The sequence below is a fragment of the Aulostomus chinensis genome, chromosome 18, assembly GCF_037954235.1.
Source record: "Aulostomus chinensis isolate RoL2024-O1b breed Wild chromosome 18, RoL_Achi_v1.0, whole genome shotgun sequence".
NCBI lineage: Eukaryota > Metazoa > Chordata > Actinopteri > Syngnathiformes > Aulostomidae > Aulostomus > Aulostomus chinensis.
This window is the reverse complement of record NC_141337.1, coordinates 14,938,443-14,963,344: the sequence shown is the minus strand read 5'-3', so window position 1 is coordinate 14,963,344 and position 24,902 is coordinate 14,938,443. Positions and strand designations below refer to the sequence as shown.

At 41.6% G+C, this 24,902-nt stretch overlaps 1 protein-coding gene across 3 annotated transcripts in view; it reads right to left on the bottom strand.

Moving 5' to 3' along the window:
• cacna1ha (calcium channel, voltage-dependent, T type, alpha 1H subunit a) overlaps positions 1-24,902 on the bottom strand; it is a 115,431-nt gene that overhangs the window by 40,006 nt on the left and 50,523 nt on the right. For all 3 annotated transcript variants that reach the window (XM_086186128.1, XM_086186127.1, XM_086186129.1), the window contains 8 exons: positions 18,876-18,988; positions 18,060-18,193; positions 16,863-16,960; positions 11,274-11,433; positions 7,861-8,185; positions 4,683-4,775; positions 2,673-2,911; positions 1,397-1,935 (listed from right to left, as the gene is read on the bottom strand). In XM_086186128.1, coding sequence (XP_086042254.1) covers positions 1,397-1,935; positions 2,673-2,911; positions 4,683-4,775; positions 7,861-8,185; positions 11,274-11,433; positions 16,863-16,960; positions 18,060-18,193; positions 18,876-18,988 — 1,701 coding nt within the window. The remainder of the gene's footprint in view (positions 1-1,396; positions 1,936-2,672; positions 2,912-4,682; positions 4,776-7,860; positions 8,186-11,273; positions 11,434-16,862; positions 16,961-18,059; positions 18,194-18,875; positions 18,989-24,902) is intronic.

The window sequence follows — 24,902 nt, the reverse complement described above, 5'->3', positions numbered from 1 at the left end:
CCCTTCTTGACACCATCTATTTTTCCTCTCTTCTTCACTGTCGCTATCCCCTCTCTGTGTCAGCCCCAGTACACCATGTAGATTCCACCAATCCTGCCCTTTTTCCACCTCTCTGCAAGGATAACTCCAACACTTGAGACATGGATTTTCTGTCAGGACACTCCAAGTGCTACTAGACACACACACACACACACACACACACACACACACACACAGCAGATATTGTCAGATGCTACCTCAGGTCAGTATGATGGAGGAGCTTGCAAATGAAAGGAAGGAAGCACAATGAAAAAAGGAGAAAAGGCTTGCATAATGGTAGGAATTTAATGGAGCCAATAAGGTGCAGATTATGGGATGAATTAAACTGCAATAAAATGATTTCAGCTGTGAAACCCATGGTCACTCAGTGTCACAGGATAATAACTCTTCATTTTCTGACACTCTGATCATCAATATGATATCTGAGTGACAGTGCAGCCTCTGACGGGTGAATTTGCTACAGCTTTTGACAGTTATTGCTCCCAGGTATACAAAACAGTGGCAAAACTGTCCAAGAGCGTGATTATTTCATACGAAGCAATGCTGGGAATTCATTTTGAAGTATTGTTTTGTTTTGTTTTTTTGGGTGGTTTGGGGGGGGGGGGTTTGCAGTGAGTTTTGTTAACAAAATGGAAGCTATTTTTGCTTGACCCCCGTAAATATAAATTAGGCTCAAATCTGTCCACAGGGTAAAACCATTGTTGTAAAAACATTTTCCTTTTTAAACCACAATCCCCTTTCAATTCAGTGAGTTATTGTTCTGAATCATATCGATGTCTATATTACAGTTAACGATATGAAACTAACTACATCAGGACGATGTATGTCCACTGCCTACCGGGTGTTAGAGAGCAAAAACCCATAAAGTAGAACTTGGATTTATTGGCATAATCACATAAAACATGATGTCATGTAGATTATTGGTACTACATCAGCGCATGTCTCGACTTGCATGTATTCAACTCCACTAGACTGGCAAAGTCTTTCTCTTCTTCTACACATTGTTTTAAATGTTTAAAAAGAAAGTATTGAAAAACTATTGTTAACAGAAATGTGTGCAGTAATGCCGTAAATCCAACCTGGCATCGCACGCAGATTCCTTTCATTCGTCTTTGACTTGACTTGAAAAGCTCAAAAACTCTATTTCCATAACTTCATTTAACATAACTTAACTGACACATTCTTACTTGGGTACACTCCCACTGGTTGTGATTTTCAAATTAGAAGCTTTTCTAAAACGGATCAGATTCTTCATCCATGTTTAAAGCAGTTCCCTATATGAATAAAAGTCAATTTTATGTGTGTGTGTGTGTGTGTGTGTGTGTGTGTGTGTGTGTGTGTGTGTGTGTGTCCTTACTGTGCTGACCCATGAGCTGGTAGAGTTTGTTCAGTGTTTCTGTGTGTTCAGATGATGGGTGGTTGGGCGGATGCTGCTCTGGACTGTGCCCACACTGCTGGGAGTGAGGTGGCGGCGTCTTACTGCTGTAGCTGCACACAAAAGAGGGCAGGATGGTGGGATAGTTCATCCCTCCGTTCAGTCTCCCCAGCAGTGACCCCATGCGCCGGGTGACGGCAGGCTGACTACCACCACCACTATTCCCTGTTGTGCTTCCTCTCCTGATGGGAAGTGACTTCATCTCCAGCTCCACGCCTCCTCCAACACCTCCATCTCCATCCATGTGCTCACTGGTTGCCAAGCTGATGTTGTGCTGCCCACCATTGGTCAGGCGACAGTGCTGGTGCTGATGGTGTTGTAAAAGGTTGTGGATGGGTCTCAACCACATGGCACTAGCTGGGCCTGAGCCACAGGTTCTGCTGGAACCGTGGCCGTGTCCATTACCGCCACCATTACTGCCTCCGCCACTGCCGTTAGGATTCACCTTTTTACGCCGTTTACTGGTCAAAAGACAAACGAGCAACGATGGATCACTGAGCATGACAAGCTTTCTTTACAGGCTGCATGTTTGTGTCACAATATAACACACAAAATAACCAAGACACTGTAAATTAGTAAAATTCAGCTGAAACTTCATTTCTAACTACTTTATCTCGACAAATAAGGCAAGTGTAACTAATATTTCTTCACTCATAGACACGCCCACATGTCAGATTGATTGACAGGTGGGGGCCATGATACTACAGGTACATGCTTGTATGAATTTGTAATATTTGGTTTTACAGGAAGCAATGCACAATGTCAACACGGCTCTGAACTCGAAGGGTTACAAAGACGTTTCATTTCAGCTTGATTGTCACGGTGTCAACAAAACATGCTTTCAGTGACAACAATGATTCGTTGGGGAAAGCTATGATTAATTAGATCTAAGGAGAAAAATGTGGTTTTCTTGCGAATGCATTTTCCTAATATTTTGATTATTACAGAAAATCAAATACAGTATGGTTGCTGAAGCAGCAGCTTTATTGTAGTTTTCTATTAACATCCGATATTGACAAATAAAAGTGTTTTTTTTTTCCCTTCTTCCTTTTCTAACACACATTTCTCTCCATGAATGCTTCGTGGATCATGTTGCAAACTAGTGAGTCAAGAAAGTTCTTGAAAGTTCTGAAATTGAAGGTTACTTTAACCCCCCCCCCCCCAAAAAAAACAGAAAAAAAACCTGCACATCTCTCACCTGTGCCACCCAGAATATATCCTCTGCAGCCTGCGAGTAAATTTGCGATACAGGTGACTGATGTAGCGTAGCATCTCTTCGTAGCATGAGCCTGGTTCACTGTAACTGGCCAGCGTTGAGTCGTTGGACATGTAGCGAGCACGCTGCTCCCTCATCAGAGCGTTCTCCCTCTGCTTCGTCTCAGAGAACTGGGTGGCGATGACCACCAGGCACAAGTTGATCATGAAGAAGGAGCCCACCTGGTTGGGGAGGGACAGATAAGCTACACAACAGAACTCTGATGGTGATAAAACAGCACCAGTGTGATGATTTAGATGCTATTAACCATCATCCCACTTACAAATGCCATAAAAGTCATTGCTGCAAGAAACTGATCCCTGATTCTTCATTCATGGAATATTTAAGATGCAACTTCTTTCACGTTTTGAAAGAGCAATAAAAAAACTTTGACAAGAAGAAGAATTATGATACCTTCAGCTCCATGTTATTGTTTGGACAGATCCTGGGACGATATAGCTGACTTTTATCTTCACTCAAAGTGTCATAAATCTAAATTATATTATAAGGAGGTGGCTTTGGCGTGAAGTTAGAAACATCAATTATGACTATGGCAAAAGTTCATTTCAACAAGCCATTTCACATGTAATGGATGAGAATTTAGATAAACATTTTAGTCTTCTCTCTGACATGCTCTTCTTTCTGTGTCACCCATTCCGTTTTTCTTCCCGTCCCCTATTTTCACCCCTTTCTTCACCGAATTCATAATAACATCAAACGACAGGCTTGCAGAGAGCTCACAAAGCGTCGCGGAAATGCAGCCTAAGCTGGCATCTTTTTTAAAACCTCCACAACAACATGATAAGAGTAAAAATTAGACATGATTCAAAGTCGAGGTTCAACAGAAGGGAGGGATGCTTGGAGCAGAGTTTAGAGGTTAACTTTAGAAAAGGTTATTCTGGGTTTCACCCAGCAGAAGTGAAACGCATAAAAATATCTTTCAGGAGCAACATGTTATACATATGCAAATGTGTTCAAATCCCAATACTGCAGATGGTAAAGAGCTGCATAATATGGAGCAGTATTAAGAGCTTCAGTCAAGGCAATGTTTGTGTCTCTGTTTTAATCCAGTTAGATATCGTCACCTTCTTAGAATAATTGCCAAAGTCATTTTTTGCCAAAGTCATTTTTTTTTTTGCCTAAAACAACACCTTATGATGTTTTGTCTCTAGTTTTTTGTGTGTTTCTGAAAAACTTGAAAAAATGACTTTGGTGATTATTTTAAGAAGGAGATGATATTATGATCTCTGCCAAAGGGGTTGGGATTTCACCTGTGACTGTTGCTTTGATTGTTTGTTTGTCAGAGGGATTACGCAACAACTGCCTCTCTCAAAACTTACTGAAGGGGTGTTGCATGGGCCAAAGAGGGTCCTATCAAATTTTTGGGCCAGATCTTAAAGCTACAGTGCAGTACTTTTTACATACAAAGGAACATTCAAGCCCTTAACAAACAGGCTCACACAATAAGTATTAAACCTGTCACTAAGAGCTCAATCATTTGCATTTCCCAGTATATCTGTGGCGAAGCCTGCTACTTCCAGTTAGCCTCCTGTGAGCCTAAATTTGGTTAGAAGAACAATTATCGTGAGATTCCGAATGTTACCAGACCAAATAGATCTGATTCTGTTAGCAAAATGAGTCATTTTGCAGGGTTTTTTGCGACGCTCACAACATTTGATCCACCGTTTTACAAAAACAGTAAGGTTGTAATATGCTAGGATGAGGCTATGAGTTAACTGTGCCATGCACTCTGTGTGAGATCCAAACACTGACGAGGACAAATCAAGACGAAACTAAACAGACATCTGTTACTCAAACGAAAAGCTGAATTAATTAACCTTCATGTTGTCCTCAGTTTTAATTTCAAACTTTTCTTTTTCCAAACTGGAGGTGTAGTTTTATGCTTCATGTACAACATAGCAAATATTATCAACAAAACAGACAGGTACTTACAATAATGAGCAGTATAAAATATATAAAATTGTAGAAGGAGTGAGCGTCCATGACATAGTACATGATATCTACCCATCCCTCCAGCGTGATGACCTGGTAGAGAGAAGACAGAGAGAGAGGGAGAGAGACAGGGGAGATAATATATTATAATGACGAGGAAAGCAGAAAAACATTCCTTCACAGATAAACAAAAAAAAAACTGCACACACACACACACACACACACACACACACACACACAAACGGTGCACACAGACGCAGTGCATTTCCAATTCTTTATTCAGCAGAAATGCCTGTGGTGTTCCTCAACCTCTTTATACAAGTGTGTGTGTGTGTGTGTGTGTGTGTGTGTGTGTGTGTGTGTGTGTGTGTGTGTGTGTACACTTGCCAAGGGACTGACGCAGCCCTTTCATGTAGCCTCTATGCTAATGCGCAGTGGGGATGCTGAGACCTGAAAGCATTGGCTCAACTCAGCCAAGCCGATAATACGCTCACACCTCGACACTTACACCTCAGCTAGCACAACACATTACAGCCAGAGCTGCCGGGGCACATGCCACACGAGAAAACATCAACAAAACGCCACAAGACATGTGCACGCATGTGCACCTGCGCAAAGAATCGTACACCAAGCGCCTTCTTCACAAGTGCACGCGCACACACACACACACACACACACACACACACACACACACACACACACACACACAGAGTCTCTGAGGTGACTAATCCGCTCTTGACTAAATGCTCTCCTCGAGTCAGATTAGCAAACGAGCCAAGAATTCACATCTTTGGGCTAAAACACACCTGCAAAACATAACAGGACCTTCTCTTCTGTCAAAGCACTTTCCAGCCATGAACACACTTTGTCAAGCCCCCCCCCCCCCCCCCCCCAAAAATAACTAAACTTACATCAGGAGAGCCAGACATTTTTTTAAAAAATCAAACAATTTCCAAGTAGCTCGCTTAAAATAAAAGGTTACTTAAAGATATGAAAGTGTTATTTCAATATCTATGGGGTATCCTGAAATAGATATTATAATGTTATTTCAATAGCTATTTGAAGATATCTAATGAGGCCACAGGTATTTTTGGGTAACAAACATGTTGACAGCTTTGCATCCCAGAGTAACCCCTGTATTAACTCAATTTAAAGCCGCGAGATGAAGTCTTGTCTTACTCTGCGCCAAAATGTATAATTCATGCTCTTTATAGTTACTGATTCTGAAGGAATAAAGCTGGAGATGGATAACAAGCCAATCACCTCATTTAATATTCAATATACTGGAGCGTTCTCCCTCCTCTCCCTCTCTCCTTCAGTTTCTCCATCACTTCCTTTTTGTCTCTAACGTCTTGTTTATGCGCTCTCATCTTACAACACTGAATCAAAGTTGAGTTCATGCAGTTTTTTTGGACCCTCAATCACAGTCGTCCCTCTTCTGACTAACATCTCATACAAGGGTTCGTGCACTGTTGAGTAAACTGTGGACATTTTCAGCTTGAAGACATTATTACTCCAAAAGAAACTATGTTATGTTCCTCTTGTCTTATCTACGCATGGAATGTGTCAAAAATAAGATGTTTAAACAAAAAACAAAAACAATACCTGCTTGGCTGGAGAACGTGATTCAAAGTGATGCATGCGGTGTAAAAAATACATACACTGGAAAGTCGTGGGAAGTACCTAAGAGTTTGTATGTCTGTTGCTGTTGGTGTTTGTTGGTGTTTGCACTGTGTGTGGGGGTTTTGGGGAGGGGTTTTGGTTGGGGGGGGGGGGTTACTGAAGGTCAGATTCTCTTCGGGAATGTCATGTACAAGTCAAAGCCCATTAGACACAGAGGCGGATCTATTAGAGGAGCTGGAATTCATTTCGTTAGCAGGCGGACCGTGATAAGCAAAGGTCTCCTGGGGAGTAGGAATCTGCGAGAAAAATGCATGTTCACACCTTTATGTGTGCAGAAGAAAGAGCTTGCGGGTCATTATGCATGCTCCTTCATTGCCTGGGCGGTGGAGGAATCACTAATGAGTGGTTTTGAAGTTTTAACAGAATTGCTAAACTATTTAGTGTCGTGTGTGACAAATGACCGGGTATCTGATGAGTGTGTTATAAAATCTTCCAGTGGTGAGGAATGAACAGTACTGGCCAGGTTGTATAGTCATAGTTTTAAGCTTCAAGGCTTACGTTCAGAGGGAATCTCGCAAAATAAACCAAACACTCATTATACAGTCGATGAAGACTCACGGGGAGCTACAGGAAGGTAAGTCAATACACAACGTGCCAGTCCTAGTTATTATTTTGACCACATGGAATACTGGATTAATATCAGCACTGCATGTGGAAGGCCATGGACAACAACACTGGTATTTCTGGAAAAAAGGTAAATATTGTTCTTGATCTCTCATTAAAATAAACTATAACTATCAAACAAACTACAAGTTTTGGATGTTCGGTAAGCAGCATCATGCACACTGCAGCTGTAGATTCAAATCAATCAGAAATTTTTCATTTACCCGATACTTGGGAAACTATAATAGTTTGTTGAATCGCAGGCATTGTAGCGATCTGATATGAATAAAGTCAAAAAAAAACAATGACACTGCAAACTTCATGCTTTCTCTAAGTGCTTGTATCCTGGTTTCTGAGAGGCTGCTTGGAATGTATTTCAGTCCGGTGAGAAGCCGTGAAGAGTTCTTAAAAAAGTAAATGGTGAGTAATTCTGAACATGGTGAATGAGAAATAACACTTTCATTTAAAAAAAAAAAAAAATCCTTCAAAAGAGCTGTCCTACCTACTACTCTGCTAATTAGTGTGCAGTTTGCTAAAAAAAAAAAAAAAAACATCCAGAGCACCCAAACTAACAGATGAAACCAAGCTTCTGAACGAGTTATGAATTCTACAATTTCATTTGGCAGACGCTTTATAAATGATGGAAAAGCTGTATCAACAATACAACATTCCTAACGTCTTGTCTTTGCTGGTTGTTATTGTCTAAATGACTTGTGGATTCAGAAACCTATGGTTTTAATCCCGGAATGACTTCAGATGCAGTGAAGTTTTTTTCTGGTGAAATATATTCAATGTAGGTTGTGTCTGTCAAATACACACACAACGAATAAAAGGACGTAACATTTTTGCCTCCGCACTCATGCTGCAGGAGGGCACGTTTCACCCTTCTTACCTGGAATATAGCTATCCACGCATAGCCAATGTTGTCAAAGTTGACAGCTCCCTTGTGAGGGTTGTAGATCCCTGGTTGGCACACATTATAATACTGGTTCCAATTTACACATCCGTTAACACTGGCCCCTCCCATTGCTGGGGCTGCTCCAATCAGAGCCGAACTTTGGTGGGGGGCGCGCAATGAGCACTCAGTCTTAGCCTCAGTGTAGGGTGGCACATCATGGCATCGCAGCATCCCGTTCTCCCGAGGTGCCGAGCAGATAAACGGGCTGTCTTCACCCTCCTCCGACATGTAGTAAGGACTGATGGACAAGTTGTACATGCTGGAGAGGCGAAAAATAATCACGTTTGATTCATTTATATTATTTTGCAACACACACTGTGATTCCTGAAGTTACAGTTATTAATTCTATGCTGACGTCACCAATACTATCTATCCTTTGACGCTAAAGCCCCAAATCACTTACGTAATTTTTTCAAAAATCAAGTCATTTCTACCTGCCAACAAATAAGAAACAGTGACATGCTTTCATTTCAGCACGGTTAGATTACTGTAATGGACCTTTTTTTTTTTCCACACCTCACAAAACAAAATCTCTTCAGACGGATTAAAAATGCTGCAAGCCTGACTCATCACCAGATCCGACAGGAGAGAACATATCACACAGATTTTGAAATCATTTCATTGGCCAGAGTTGATTTTAAACTTGTAATGATCAATTAAAAAGCTTGTACAGGATTTAGCTCCAGAATATATTGCAGACCCCCTGATCCTCTATGAACCAGAACACCACCTGAAATCCTCCTCCTCCTTCCTGACCATCCCCCAGGAAAAACCTCACAACCAGAGGTGAGCAGGCCTTTGTTGTCCAGGCCCCTCTGTTATGGAATGAACTCCCAGGGGAGAATGGACTCAAATGGACTTTATACGGCGCTTTTCTACCTTAGCGGCACTCAAAGCGCTTTACAGTGTCATCTCATTCACCCATTCACTCACACACTGATGGTGGAGGCTGCCATGCAAGGTGCCAACCTACTCATCAGGAGCAATTATGGGTTCAGTATCTTGCTCAAGGATACTTTGACATGGTCACTGGGGTCGGGGATCGAACCAGCGACACTTTGGTTGCTAGATGGCCACTCTACCCCTGAGCCATGCCACCCACAGAAGAGGGAAGACAACTCTGTCTTCTTTATAGTCACTTGAAAAAAACAACAACTGTACACTATGTTTTATTGTTGTGTCCACTTGTGTTTTCTTAAATGTTTACTGAGTGTTAAATTTTATGCAGAGCACTTTGTAACTTGTGTTTTACAAGGTGTGTAGTAAATACAGGTTTATTATCATTATCGTTAGCTCTGACAGTCCTGACTGTTACTGACAGCGGACTGTAGACCACCTCTCACTGCAACCTTCCCATCCAGCTGCGTTTGTAGTTAAAGGAAACAGCTCAACTTAACTGAGCAGCCGAGTTCACATGGCTTCTATCCGTAACCATGGCGATCCACCTGGTCCCACTAAGAACAGCCCACGGATTACATGCTTACCATCCCCTCATTCTGAGCCACATTTGCTCCTCAAGTGCCACTAAGGGAGGTGTTATTCTGGTATGTGATCTGGTTCGTATCCAAACGTTAGCTCTGAGAGGTAATGTGACTCGGCGTGGGTCTGGCGTTGCTCTATAGAAACACGGCATCGCGCCTCTTCAATCAACAGTGAAGCTGCTCCTCTCTTTCTGTCTGTCTCACACAACGAAGGATCCAGCGACATTAACAATTTATGTCATTACATCAAAAAAACACAAGTTAAAATATTTCTCTGACATTTCTGGCTCCGAGAGGTTGCAGACGTTGAAGCTGTGTTCCCCCCGTTATATAATTTCACTGCCGTCGGCCAAATTGATGACGTTTCTTTTCTTTCTCTGTTGTCCTCTCTTTTGTGTTTGTCCTATTTGAGAGACAGTATGTTTTTTTTTTTTTTGTCTGTCGCTCATATAAGATGAAAGTCACCCTCCAGACAAAAATATGTCTCTACAGTTTAATGTTTGACGTACATTGTATAGAATGATGTATGTGTAGGTTGTTTTCGTATGCATTTCTAAAAGTGTGTAATTTCTCTTTCAAAGAGCAGGCCCAGGGCATAACTTCTGACATCAACTATATTTCGGGAGCCAACCCCCAGTCAATATTCATCAAACACAGTATGATATGTATTAATTTATTCATATTATTGATATCAGGTAAACATAACTAGTACTCTGTCAAACCCTTTAAACTGTCCCAATAGTTAAGGTTGTCTCATTAATCAATCATCAATGCGTTAAAATTTGCCCCCGCACAGTCTCTCTGTACCAGGACTGCCAAATAAAAGTCATTGTTCCGGCGCTATGAAAAGGGCTGGTTTCACTGACGGAACCGACTCCACCCTCTCCTCTGTCCATGTCTAACACACTCACATTGTCAGCTGCCAAAAAACTACTTCCAGCTTCAAAATTGCTTTTATTTTCAAAATATTTTCTTTCTTTCAGGCTGAGACTAACAGACAGAGTAAGTCTGGGTAGCTCCTGACGTTGCAGTGAAATATTAATCTTGTTTCCAAGGACAAAGATGCAGATCCAAGTTTGCCATTGGATGATTGTTTCAGTCTGCATTCTCCTGCCCTAGTAATACTTTACTAGCTGTTTGTTGCTGCATCCTGGGTTTAGCACCACCCACGATGATTATGATTGGCTTAAAAGACAGACAAACCAGCCAGATAACTGATTCCAATACCATTTCCATCCCCAACAAAGAGTGACTGAGCAGGTGGTGCTGTTTTGACAACAGGTGGCAGAGAGCGAGTGTTGTTCATATTGGGTGTTAAGATGCTGGCATCAGTATATTTAATGTATGCTATAAGAGCAACACCTGGATGAAATGTGCAACAATAAAATGTGCAACAATCAATATATTTTTTAATCCTTTTTTCCCCCCTGTATTTCCAAGTCGACAGACGACGTGTGAGACCATCCAGAGGGGGAACTATACAGACGATCGTACTCAGCCTAGTTACAGTTTCTTTGTTCTTGCTACAGGCAGCAGCTGTCTGTTACTCGCTATGACCACACACACTCGAACATAATGAGAAAAAGTGAAAAAGAGAGACAGAAAGGAAGGAAAGTCGATAGACAGTCGAGTGATCAGTGTAGCTTATGCTGGCCATTACATGGCCCTTGCACAGCAGGGTGGAAGGTGGACATTGTTATTTGTTTGGGGACATTATTTCGACTTCTTAATTTACTGACTGCCACCTCTGTTATGTCTAGGTTTGCAGAGTTTTCAATATTGAAATTTCCCAGGCGTCGCTCGGGCTTCTTCTAGCCACGAAAAAATGAAGAAATGCAAATACTGCATCACCAGAATATTACTTACGTTCTGACATCCTCTCCTAGGAAGCAGCGGTTGCGTAGGAGCCCAGCCCAAAGTTGGACGCCCACAATCCCAAATATGAAAAAGACAAAGAAGCAGAGGAGGAGGACATTCCCCAGCATGGGCAGGGTGTCCAACAGCAGCGTCACCAGGATCCGCATACCTGTTTAGTGGGACAGACAAGATAAAGATGCAGATTATTATGTTTTTTACTCGATTGTGCAGCGTCTAGCTCTTTACTGGCCCTCTGGTTGTGACACGCGCTCAGACGTCCTCTATTGATTGTGTGAGCTTGGAAGTCACAACTTCATCCCCTAAGCCAATATAATTACGGGCAATGACAATACTGAAAGTGACAGCTTGACATTATTTCATCCTCAGGGATTTGAACTCACAGCTTCCCCACGGCTTGTATTATCTAACCACGTGTGTTCAGGATTCATCTCCAGTTGTCAGACTCGGTTAACGTCATCAGAGTCAAGCATCCAACAATTTGTTCAGTCCACATTCAAGTATATCGCAGTCTTGCTGAAAAAAAACCCTTACAGTAAAATATACCCTCCTCTTGTCAAATGTAGTGCCCTGATACATTGCAAGAGTGAATGGGTATTCATTCAATAGACCAGAAGAATACAGTAGACCTGAGTATCTATGCAAATGTAGATGGTCTTGCTCTTCTTTTTCTTCCTTGTAATCAATAGTCTCCCTCTTTGACCACATGTTACAATAACAATGACTTCATCCTGATGAACAAAAAAAGATCCCAACTTGTCCCTGCACATTGTAAACTTTGTGTCACCCTGTCATATTGTCACTACCAAATGTTGTGACAGGAATTAGATTATATAACCAGACAGACTGAACATCTCTGCCAAGATGGTTAAAAAAAATTGTAGATTACCATATGATTTAGAACTTTGTTTGCAAAGGCGGTCATACATACAGGCAGTAACATAACATGCCTGAATTATTGGAGGGACCATAATAAAAAAAGAGCAGAAAACAATCATGGCTTGTCCTTAAGATCAAGACCTGCCTCTAAAATTGAACAAGTTCTTTCATCAACCATGCCCTTTATATATGTTTCATGGAAATCAGCGAGGTGGTTTTGGTTTAATCCTGCTGATAAACTAACTTACGAACAAATCAACAGATAAAAGACTGGTGAGGGTAATTATTAATTTGCAATCACACAGACCAGCTGTGAAAGCAATTTAGATACTACACATGAAATAAATGTGATCTGAAAATCCCATCAAGTGCAAACTGCTCCCACAAAGGGACTGACTCAGCATTTAGTGTGTTTCTGTTCATTCGTGTGTGTGTGTGTGTGTGTGTGTGTGTGTGTACGCGTCTTCAGAGACAGATTTACTCTGAATTCGTCTGCTATCAATCAATTGATTGCTCTTGAATAAACACGAGAACAAAAAAAAACAACTAACGTGTTCATGACGTGCAACGAGACAAATAAGTCAGACACATGGAGACTTGCACAAACACAAATTCAGATATTTCTAATAATAAAACTGAAGACGGGAGCATCTGTGTGTGTGCATGGTTGAGGTAAACAACAATACTCTAGAGACATTCCAGGCACACACAGAGTTTGTCTGCACAGATGCATCTATGGTGAAGCATTTGTGTGTGGAAATCTGCTCAGTAAACACCTACAGTTCAAAGCACTAACATTGCCTAAACAGAATACTAATTGTGTCCTTATGCTCTGTTTTGGTACAGAGATGTGATTCAGCAATGGATTGAATTTCATTGTTTAAAAAAAAACAAAAACAATCACAAAATACAGAAAGATTGATTGATGTTGTGTTCACACTGCACTCTGTTGAGGTGAATCTAATTAAAATAAGGCTACTGAATGCCGCCCAAGTAACAGAGTGGATTAGAAGCGAAAAAAGAGAAGGGTTATTCGCCTAGAAAGACTCATACCGCAGAAATCAGTAAAGTGCCACATAAAATATATATTTATCTTTATATATTTACCTTCATATTGCTTGGCAACAAACCTTATTTGACTGGGCTGATTTACACGCAACACCTTTTTTTTTTTTTTTTAAATACTAGAGGATTATATTTGTAATGAAATAAATAAATGCTGTGCATGAGCCACGGTTAAAAGATCATGTGCAATGAGGCCATCCCAGGCCCCCCCTTGCAGGGGTGATATGGAAGAGCCCAAGCCAGAGTAGAAACGGGGTTTGACAAACTGTGATCACACTTCCAGTACTTGCTGGACTGGGCGAGCCAATTTTCAGGTTAAGCTGTCAGCCACATATCAAAGAAAACTCTTTTGACAAGGCATTGAGAGGGATGGAGGACAAAAATGTGTGTGTGTGTGTGTGTGTACAACTGGCTGACTATCTGCAGAAGCCTAGTAAACATTAAATAAACACAGCGCTGCTGTATCTAAGCTACAGCCCAAAACACATTTAACATCTGTCCAACAATGGATATTCCCATCCACTTAGATTAAAAGACAAACAAAGCGACAGAGTGATAGCGGAATGGTTGGTGATAGAGTCGCTAAGTACAGAAATAAAACAAACCTATCCCTGGCTGTTACTGTCACATCAACACTTGATCTCTGACCGCAATTCAGATAAGAAGGAGAAGTAAAGTGGAAAAGAGTGTAAAAAAGGAAACAGAGTGAAAATTAGATGTCTGCTGAAGTTGAACAATTTTTGGTGTCGCTTGTCTCTTTACCAGAATCTAATCTTCCCTAGATTGTGCAATAGGCCTCAATGTCACAAGGAATGAATCTTTTTTTAATATTGTTGTTCATAGTAGTATTAAAATAATTAACTAAAATAATTTGCATATTTATTTATTTTCTTATAAATTCAAGTCCTTCTTTTTTGTCTTTCCTAAAGATTTTGATTATTCATATACTGTCTGCACTCTTTAAGTATAAATCACTAAAATATGAAATATTGATGTTGATGATGTTAATATTGACACACACATCTAATGATATTTTTAATAATTCAGTGGCAGTCTGTTCCTGCCAACTTAAAAAAATAAATCAATTCAAAGATGCAGTCAACTACTATTATTGGGCACATTTATTACACTGTGACAGCCCCAGGTATGTATGTGTGTGTCTGTACAATGTGTGTGTGTGTGTGTGTGTGTGTGTCTGTACAATTTGTGTGTGTGTGTGAGTCCTTGAGGGACATTCGTGTGTCTGTGTCTACTTTGAATTTATACCATATTGCAATATGCAAAATGTTCCATCTCTAGCCCCACCAACTGTCATCTGAAAACCTGTTACAATAACTTTAGTTCAGTGTTTCTCAAGGCTACTGTTAGCTTAGCAATAAGGTTCCAGTTAACATCCTCAGTCCTCACAGACACAGAACAACAAACAAGATTGCGTGATATGAGCCCTTGAAAGAAGGAGGCAACCTGCTATGATTTGATATTATGTTGTATTTGCCCGTGTACACACACACACACACACACACACACACACACACACACACACACACACACACAGAATGAAACACACTTGTACAAACATGTAACGTCATCTTTTGCGTGGGAGATTCTGAGGGCAACCTGTGTCACCGCTAGCTTCTTCTGCAGTCATCTTACATGAGCTGGGAAACACACACACACACACACACACACACACACACACACACACACACACAGACTCTTCCGTCATTCACAGCTCAGTATACTGTGGACAATACTGCAGTATAATTTGATTTTTGGACATTGCAGCATTTTGCATCATGCACTGTTGACACTGGCAGGTGTAGCAAGAGTTTGGCTTCATTAAAAAGGTGTATCGTGACATTATTAGTCGACATTGCATGGCCTGTTTGGTGGACACAAAACAAAGGTAAACATAGTCAGCTACTGTTGATAAAGGACTCCAGGGACCACCACGGTCTACTAGCTCGCTGGAGCCAGAGGGCAAGCAGACTTCAATAACCCTGACACTATTCATTTAGTCAATGTGCAGCAAACACTCACATTGTACTATGATACTCTGAAAGGTGCTTAAGAGAAATAAAGAACTGTTTATGAGCCTATAAACAAGTTGAGGAGAGGTGTTTTGAAAATGCCTACAGGCAGCCTAAATCTGAGGAAGTGCCTGGCCTCTTGCATAATGTGTGTTGGTTAATAATCCTGTACTTTGTTATGACACCGTTGTCTAGTGATCCCCTTTAGCCGTGGATTCATATACACTACTGTCAAAGAGCTTTTAAGAAAATGACAAACTACATGCAAGTCCTCACCCAGGACTAGCGTGGTACAACTTCAGGATGTGAAATTACAGGAAATATGAGGTCCTGGACCACTGGTTAGTTTTCTGGGAAGTGGCAAGGATGTCATAATGATGCATTTTGTCCAAGTGGTTTGCCACCTGTTGCTGTATGGCGACAGGTGGCTGGGATTAACCTACCAGCAGTTTAGTTTAGAGTACTGCTGGAGTGGCATGAAGTGTTCATTTTACCTTGTGTTACAGTAAACCCTTGACAATACTGGTGGTCATCATTCTCTGGCTGAAGATAAATGAACACTAAAAAGGTTTTCATATAGGATACACACTTCTGCTACTTGAAGGGATACTTCACTCCAAAAAAGTGTATTTTGTCTTTGAAGTATGATGAAAATATGTGTCTTGAGCTCATTAAGATATTTACCCTCCTCCATCACTTCTGTGTGACTCTGGAATGCAGAACGAACCAGCAACATATCTTTAGCTTGCGACAAATGGTGACTGACGGCGAACAACCATAGCAAAAAAATGCACAATAATGTCTGTTTACCAACTCTCAAGCTCATTGTTTGGTATAATCCACATCTTGTTTTTCCAGCCGTCGGCTCAGTAGCCCAAAAACACTTTGATTGGAGCTGGAAATAAACAAAACATAACACGGTGGGCGCTACTGTAAACAAGTAATGACAAGTGTGAGTTGATTCAACTGAATGCGCTAACTGGCTATGCTACACTGGGAGGGTTCCAGTTGTTTTTAATCCAAGTGCTTGTGAATTACTGAGCATACGGCTGGACAACGAAGACATGGATTATACTGGACAATATGTTTGGGTGTTAAGAAACTGCTGCTTTTGGACAGTTCTGCTGTTGTTAGCCTTCAGTCAAATGTAGCTTCAAGCTAAATGTAAGTGGCTGGCTCTTTCTGCGTTCCAGAGTCACGGAGTGAAGTGATTCAGATTCCAAAACATCTTTGTGAGTTCAAGACACCTATATGTGAGGTGCTTATTAGGGTGAAGTATAATTTTAATATACTACAGTATTTCTGTAAGACAATAAACACAGTATAAAAATGTTTTGTTAAGTTTATGTTATCCAGTTAAACTGAAACTATCTAATGAGGTTTGCTTATCGTCCTTCTCAAACCTTGCTGGTGCTCTGACTTTTAGTGTTTACCAGCTAAATGATTCATGGCTGGCTAGAATAAAAAACACCAGGGCTTTGGGCAACAAGGTCAGTCAACGGCTATGGCGAACTCAACTCTTATGGTTGTACGAAAGGGCAAAAAAACCATCAATGAATAAGCAGGGGGGACCTTGATCATTGTAAATATTCAAGCATGTACTTACTTGGTACTCTGTTGATTGCCCGCAGGGGTCTGAGTACTCGGACAGTACGAATCGCTGACAGGCTGGCGTTGTGGCCATCCAGAGAATACTCCATCACCCTGAAGACACAGTTGCTGTTACTTCAAGTTCTCTATTTTACAAACATAGAACTGTGTACACACAAGACACATAAGTACAGTATACATACACAAAGAGGCAAATACAATGATGATGATAATAAATGTACAGTTGACATTTAATCAAAATGTGTTAAAGGGTATTTTTACTCAGTGCAGTTCATACTGCAGCACACTGACATGTGACAAACGTGATGACAGTTACATTTCATGACTGTGGAGCATGCTGGTAAGAAGGTAGCTGACCCCACCTACAATGGTGATCACAAACTTTTTGAAACACTCCCCTCTGGCTTTAGAGAACAACAACATATCTTCCAGAGCGCTGCTGCCCTCCTCAACAAGATCCAGGACCCCCACTGACTTGTATGAACTCCTCCAAAAGCAATAAAGTTGGTTATGATTCTGAGTTACAACCCTCAGTCTTAGTTTCCTCGACTGTGCTTTGTTATTACGCTGGCCATATGGGGAAAGTGTGTGTGTGTGGTCATACTGGACTAGCCCTCAGACCATGGAAGTAGCTAAAGGAGGGTCTGCAGCTTATTAGGTCCTGCACTTGCCTCAACCTAGTAGTCACCCGGTGGTCGGTCTGGGCTGGCAGCTGCATTTACTCTAACAGTCTCCAAGACATTTGTGGTTACTGTTACTCAGGGGGAAAAGAGGGAAACACCAACTGCTTTCTTGTCCTTTTTTGAGCATGTTGTTTAATAGATTTCCAGTAAAATGCCATGTGAGACACTTTTAAGGAATAATGGTTCACTCACAGCACTTATGTCAGGTGAGGTTTTATGGACATACATGGAAGGGGACACTGTTTTTCTTATGCTCCAAATTGACAAAGCTTGGATGGGGCAAAACCTATTTGAAGGACATGCCTATAAAAGGAGTGACACACGTGTACAAAAACACTTGTCAAACATCTTTATCGCGTGTTTAGTCATATTTACTCCAAAGGCAGGAAACTGTGGATTATTATTGACTTTGTCTTCAGCTTCTTAGTAACACGTCATGATCCAGCTGCAAATTCACAGAAAACAGCAAAATTGTGGGTGTGAGCTGAAAAACACTGCTGGATACGAACCCGGCCATGACGATGACGAAATCAAGCTGGTTCCACTTGTCGCCAAGGTAACAATTGGCGCCAAAAATTCCCAGGGCCACCATTTTGATGACCATTTCCACCGCGAAGAAAGCAAAGATACAGTCGTCTAAAACCTGGTTAAACAAGAGGAGATAAACAGACGTTGAAATTGATTTCAACATCAATGCAACGTCACCCTGGGGACTCCTTCTCTCCGTATATTTTGTTGGAGCTTTAAAGGAATAAATCTAGATTAGCATTGTTATGGTTGTGTCTTCATTAATTGGACTTTACTGCTGCAAAAATAATGTCCATATTGGAAATGAATGGTCCCATCTCCATTCATTGTGTCACGAAAGAGCAAATTGAAACAAATGTTATGTGTGAGACAAGGACCCCAGATTGCTTGACTCTTTATCACAAATTAAACTTCTTAGTGCTATTCCTCTCCTAGCCTCATAAAATGAGTGCAATCCCGGTTCTATATTGGATATTTTGCGTCAAATAAATCATTGTAATTCCTTTTATGTACTCCACATTTGGCCGAATGCTCACTAACACAGATGTTATTCTTATGAGCGAATAAACTACATAAAAGGGGCACAGATAACTTTACAGTGACGGGTGTTTACTGAATAGAAAGTCTCAACATGTAGCCGCGTGACAACCTGCTGCCTAACCGCTATTAATGAAAATGCTTCCATGAGCTAAAACAGAGGATCTGTGGAGAGAAAGGAAACAACATATAAAAATGACAAGTTTCGAGTAAGAAAAGGTTCCCACGGGCCCCGCTTATAATGAGGGCATCCCACTGACCTGTAGGATGCGACACCACTCTGACTGGCAGGTGACATCTTCACAGGGCTGGAACATCCCCAGAGTCACACAGTTGAGAAGGATCACCAGCATAGACACGTGCTCGAACCACGTGCAGGGAGAGGTTAAGGTTGAAACACGTTAGGTGAGGTTTTAAATTGTCAAAAACAAACACGGGAAGCGAAGCAAACAAGGGACTGAATGCAATTTAAGGTGCAAGCCCACACAAATAACCATTAATGTGACATAAATTAGAAGGGGGGGGGCGGCTTACTTCTGTTGTTAACCGATGCATCTCTGGTATTAATCGGACTGGCTAACAAAAGCAATATGATATACAAACCCACATAAATAAGCAGAAATTTGACATCACTAAGAATGTCCTGCGTCGAAACATACATCAGAATGCAGTAAAATCATGGATAAGATCCTGCAAAAGTAGTGAACACACACACCAGAACCAGATGCCAGTATAGGTGTAATGATGACCCTTACTTTCACTTTTTTTAACTTAATTTTTTAACTTGTTTTATTGCTGATGCATAGCCTGCTCGAGGTTTTGTTTGTTTTGTTTTAATTTAAATAATGTTTAAAAAAGGCATATGGCTGTATTTTTCGTGCAAATATTTGGTTGCAAAGTTGACTCTGATACTCAACTTTACCAGGCAGAAACAGAAGAGTTGGCATATATCGCATCTTTCCTCTGAGCGGACGAACAACAACAACAAAAACCTGCATTGAACTTGTGAGTAATCTTTTGTTGTCTGTTTTGGATCACCAGTGAGATCGTCTGCTTAGGACAGGCCAGCGACTTGAATAAAGCTTCCATTTCTTTTGTTTTCTTTTTTTCCCTCTTTCTTTCTTTCTTTCTTTCTTTCTTTCTGTCTTCTCTTTTGGATAGCACTCCCATTGTCCCCCGGGAGCCTGAACAGTGTGGACATGTTAATATGTCACTGATTAAGTTGCTCTTTCCCTCTAGATTTTCAGAATCGCAGCAGCCAAGTATCCCCATTAACATAATGATAAAACGCACAACACGTAGAACTTTAGAAGGTACATAACCAGTGTTTCTGAATGTTTAGAGGGTCATTTCAATTTGTTTTCTTTTTTTTTTTTTTTAAAGTGACAGCTACGATTCCTTAGTGACCGTTTCGTGAATTCAGTCACTCAGGAACTGCATATTAGGGTTAGACCAGCTGCAGGTTCAGCACATCCAACACAATTTGAAAAGCCCCAGCTTTGCTGACTAGCCAAACCGTATACACTGTAGGCTCCAAAACGTAGCGTACGTCTGTTTTCCCGGAGAGAGGAAGACAGGGGAATAGATTGGGGGGAAAGAAAAATAACAAGAGCATGAAATAGCTTTAAATCATGTCTCCTTCACGAGAAAAAAAGGAACTGATGCTGCTCTTTTTCTACTTTAATTTGGCTTTGGTCCCAGACACACACAGATACACAGACACACAAAACACACTGGTGTGCACGGCGAGTTGCAGTACTGAAGTATTCCCAGAGTGCTGAACTGTTCTAATTGGAAGGGAAGCTAATGGTGACCAATTAAGTCCAAGTTACTCACACGCATAGAAGACTTACAAACCCCAACATACGTGGATGCAGTGGTAAAAATATTCAGTGTTGAAGCTGCACAAACACAAATACACATTCACACTGAGTCACAGCTGTGAGGAGGTTTCCAAAGGTTTCCATCTGGAAAATGACTCTGACCTGCAACTTTTTTCTCCTTGCTATAAATCTCTCCATCTTTAGCTGCTGACTGATAGAGCTTCTTTATTGATAATTTCACAAAGTACATGAGATAGTCCATACATCGTGTGAATAATGTGTTCATAGCCTCACCTGGAGGCATCAAATCTGCCCTGCTATACAAACTGCAGGTTCTCCAGTCCAATGTCTTGATAAAATACTCAAAGTCAGTGGAAGTAACGAATAAGCTGGAAAAACTCACTTGATCAGTGGATCCACTCACTGGTCATCACACGCACCTCTATATCTAAAATCACTTTTTGACAAAGGCTTCCTTGATCCTCCCTGGTACTCTGATCTTCTTGAATATGAATCAGTGAGAGCTCAGCTGTTCATCATTTTGTTAGTTCATATGTTTTTTCTTTGCACGGCTGCGATGCCAATCTGACTGCGGAACTCTAATCATCTCACATGATGGCTGCAGCTTGTCTCATACCCATGTCAGATTGGTTAGGGTTTGTTTGAAATGAAGAGAACAAATCAGTTTGATCCAACTGTGACCCGGCTGTCAGCGGCTCCTCACCACACTGATGACCAGACAAGGGGGTTGGACACTTTGAAGGGAGCCAGATCTCGAGAGGGGTCGTTCATTTTTGGGAGGCGGTCAAAAGAATGGCTCCTCTTTCTTCTTTATTTGTGACACAAAGAAACACTAAAAAAGCCAGGGTCATCTTGAGCAGGATGAAAGTTTGCTTACAGATGAGCAGGGAGTTTGTTTTCTGTCTGCAGTGCAATGTTTCATCCTCTGTGTGCATCTGATTAGCATAAGCAGTCTGAACTAGTAGGCTAATAAGCCCTCTGAACAGAAGAGCAACCACGGCTTACAGCAACACTTCACCCACAAGGTGTATTTTGCCTTTCAAGCACTTACAAATAGGTATCTTGCCCTCTTGAAGACATTTTCTTCTCCTGCACAACTTATTTGTGACTCCAGAATTCATAACTAGTCAGCCAAGTGTATTTAGCTTGTAGCTAATAGCACCTGATTGCTTGACAGCTACGGCAACAACAAGAAAAAACAAAACAGTAAAACCTGACAAAAATATTACCTCGCAAACTTTCATAGTCCAGTGCATTGTGCGAATCAAAAAACGATGAGGTAACACATCAGCACAACTAAAAGTGTCACTGAATTGTAGCTGTTGTGGACCACAAGTGTTATAGTTTGTTTTTTTTAGCTCAAATCAAAGTGTTTTTTTTAATTATTGGGCATACAACTGAATGAAGGAGATGTGGATTATACTTGATGATGCACTTGCCAGTTTGTGAGCAGACCTTTTTGGGCAGATTTGCTTGTGTTTTGTTGATGTAGCTGTTTTTAGCGATCATGCGTCATTAGCTTTTATTCTAAATAAAGGTGCCTGGCGCTTTCCGCATTCTGAAATGACAAAATGATAAAAAAGGAGACAAATGTTCTCAAGAGCTTGGGATACCCATTTTTGAGAACGTTTCACTGCTTTAGCTGTAGCTAGCCATCAATCACACTTAGCCTCAAACTAAAGTCAAGCAAAATTTGGGTCGCTTAACTGTTCCCCATGTTCACACCAGAAATTAAGACAAACTAGGGTTATTGCTACAGAGCTTTCCATCGGTGAAACTCTTAACATACTTTTAATATACTGGGAAAAAATCTGGAGCAACTTCTGAATTTCTGGGGGGAAACCAACCTTTCCAAATGTGCCATGCTCCCATGACAGTTCTGCAGCGGGAGGCAGGAAGAAAACAGCCCTGCAGTTTATCCTTGTGAGACACATTAAAAAGAGGAATGAGAGTGAGAACTGAAGCAGACATATCTTAATATTTAACATTTAAGAGGGGCAAAGTGCTGGGTGTAACACTGCAGCAGGGTTAGGGGCACGTAGAAGTCCAGTTTACAGCGGAGAGAGAGAAAATATCTGCCCTGAGGAATTAGGGTCATTTTGTACATACACAGTTTTAAATAATTAAGATGTGTATTTAACCATTACACTAATGTAACACGTGTTATAATTCCCGGGGGGGGGGGGACCCATTTGCCAATAACATTTGTTGTTTGTAATACAAAGAAAAAAAAAACATCAACATCTTTAATCAAATGGAAAATGCCTTGGGCCAGTCTGTCACAATACATGCATCCAACACACACTAAGTTGAGCAATGTAAGGTCGAGCCTTCCTTCACAGATGCAGGATTGAGTAATTCATGGTAAGATTAAAATACGAGATTTGAATATTCAGAGATTCTCATGTGTTGCTCTGTGCCTCCTTGTGCTCTGCTTCCTCTAATTCCTCTTTAATCTCCACAGTCAACACCTCCTGAGCTCCCTTCTGTCTCCAGCTCTCCCACACACACACACACACACACACACACACACACACACACACACACACGCACACACACACACACACACAGATGTATGAATGCATTAAACACACGAGCATTAATGTTTAAGTCTTCAAAGTCAAGCCAGACTGTCGCTATAGAATAAGCTCAGTGTGTGTACTGATTTGCAGTAAACAGCAACCAACAAAGACAAGCAGTGCGCGCGCGCACACACACACACACACACACACACACACACACTCACACACACACACACACACACACACACACACACACACACACACACACACACACACAGAGGTGTCAAATCACAGAGGCATGTTTCTTGATGTTGCTATAGCCAAGATCAAATACATTTCTGACTAGTTAGCTTTCCTCCCCTGGCATGGACGAATCCAGGCCTTGCACATAACGCTCCTGGTCTCACTTGTTAAGGTCGATTTATGCCCCAACAATCTGAGCAAATCAAATTACGTCCGCATCATGGCACACTGGATGTGAGGGATTGTGGGTAAGTATAATGGCATGAAGGACATATCCTATATAATGTCCTATAATTAAATTTATCACCCAAAGGTCTTTAATTGTCAAACAGATGCAGGACCAACCCCTTTATTTGTCATCTGGTTGGAACCTTCCGTTAAGACAATTGGTCTTTACAGTGAGAAAAATATCACCAGTCTTTCTATCAGATGGTTTGACGCTATTCATCTAAATCCTAACTACCCAGCACCTCTTCTCACCATTCAAATACACACTGTAGTAGTTCAAGGATTCAAGGATCTTTATTGTCATACCATTCACATTACCATGTTGGTGGTACGAAAATTGAACTCTGGTCCCGGGATAGCAAGAGATAGCATAATAGAGAGTAGAGAACAGAAATAGGTATTTACAGACAGAAAAGATATTTACAGAAGTGTGTGTGTGTATATATATATATATATATGAATTTAAATGTATAAATAGATGAGAAGAAGGTATATGTACAAGGCAAGAATGTATATGTACAAGTTTCAAGTTGAGGGATATTGCACTTAGAGGACAAGGGACGAGATATTGCACTGTGGACGGGAGAGGGTGGGAGACTACAGAGCACGGCTCAAGTTCAGCAGTCTGACAGCTGCAGGGAAGAAACTGTTCCTGAGCCTGGTGGTCTTGCTCTGGATGCTCCTCAACCGCGTGCCAGAGGGGAGAGGATGAAACAGACTGTGTGCGGGATGGGTGGAGTCCTTCATGATGCGGAAGGCCCTCCCCTTGCATCGTGAGCTGTAGAGGTCCGAGATGGAGGGAAGACTGCTCCCCACAGTTCTTTGTGCAGCCTTGACCACCCTCTGCAGAGCCTTCTGTTCAGCAGCAGTGTAGCTGCCGTGCCTCACGGTGATGCAGGTGCAGAGGACGCTCTCCACCACACAGCTCCAGTTCCTCAGGATCGAGCTCCCCAGTCCAGCTCTCCGCAGCTTCCTGAGGAAGTAGAGACGCTGGTGGGCTTTCCTGACCAGATGGGAGGTGTTGGCACTCCAGGTGAGGTCAGTGGATATGTGCATACCCAGGCACCTGTCGCTGGAGACCATTTCTACAGCTGTGCCACCAATGTGCAGGGGAGGGGGAGGGTGCTTGTCCCTCCGAAAGTCCAACACCATCTCCTTAGTCTTCTGGACATTAATGCAGAGGTTGTTTGCTCTACACCACTGCACCAGGTGTTCCACCTCCTCTCTGTATTTGAACTCATCGTTCTTAGTGATTCGTCCTACTACAGCTGTGTCATCTGCAAACTTGACTATATGGCAACTGGAGTGTCTCGCCGTACAGTCGTACATCAGCAGAGTGAACAGGAGGGGGCTCAACACATAGCCCTGTGGCGAGCCGGTGCTGAGGGTGATGGAAGAGGAGATGGTGTTGTGGATCCTGACGGTCTGAGGTCTGTTGGTCAGGAAGTCC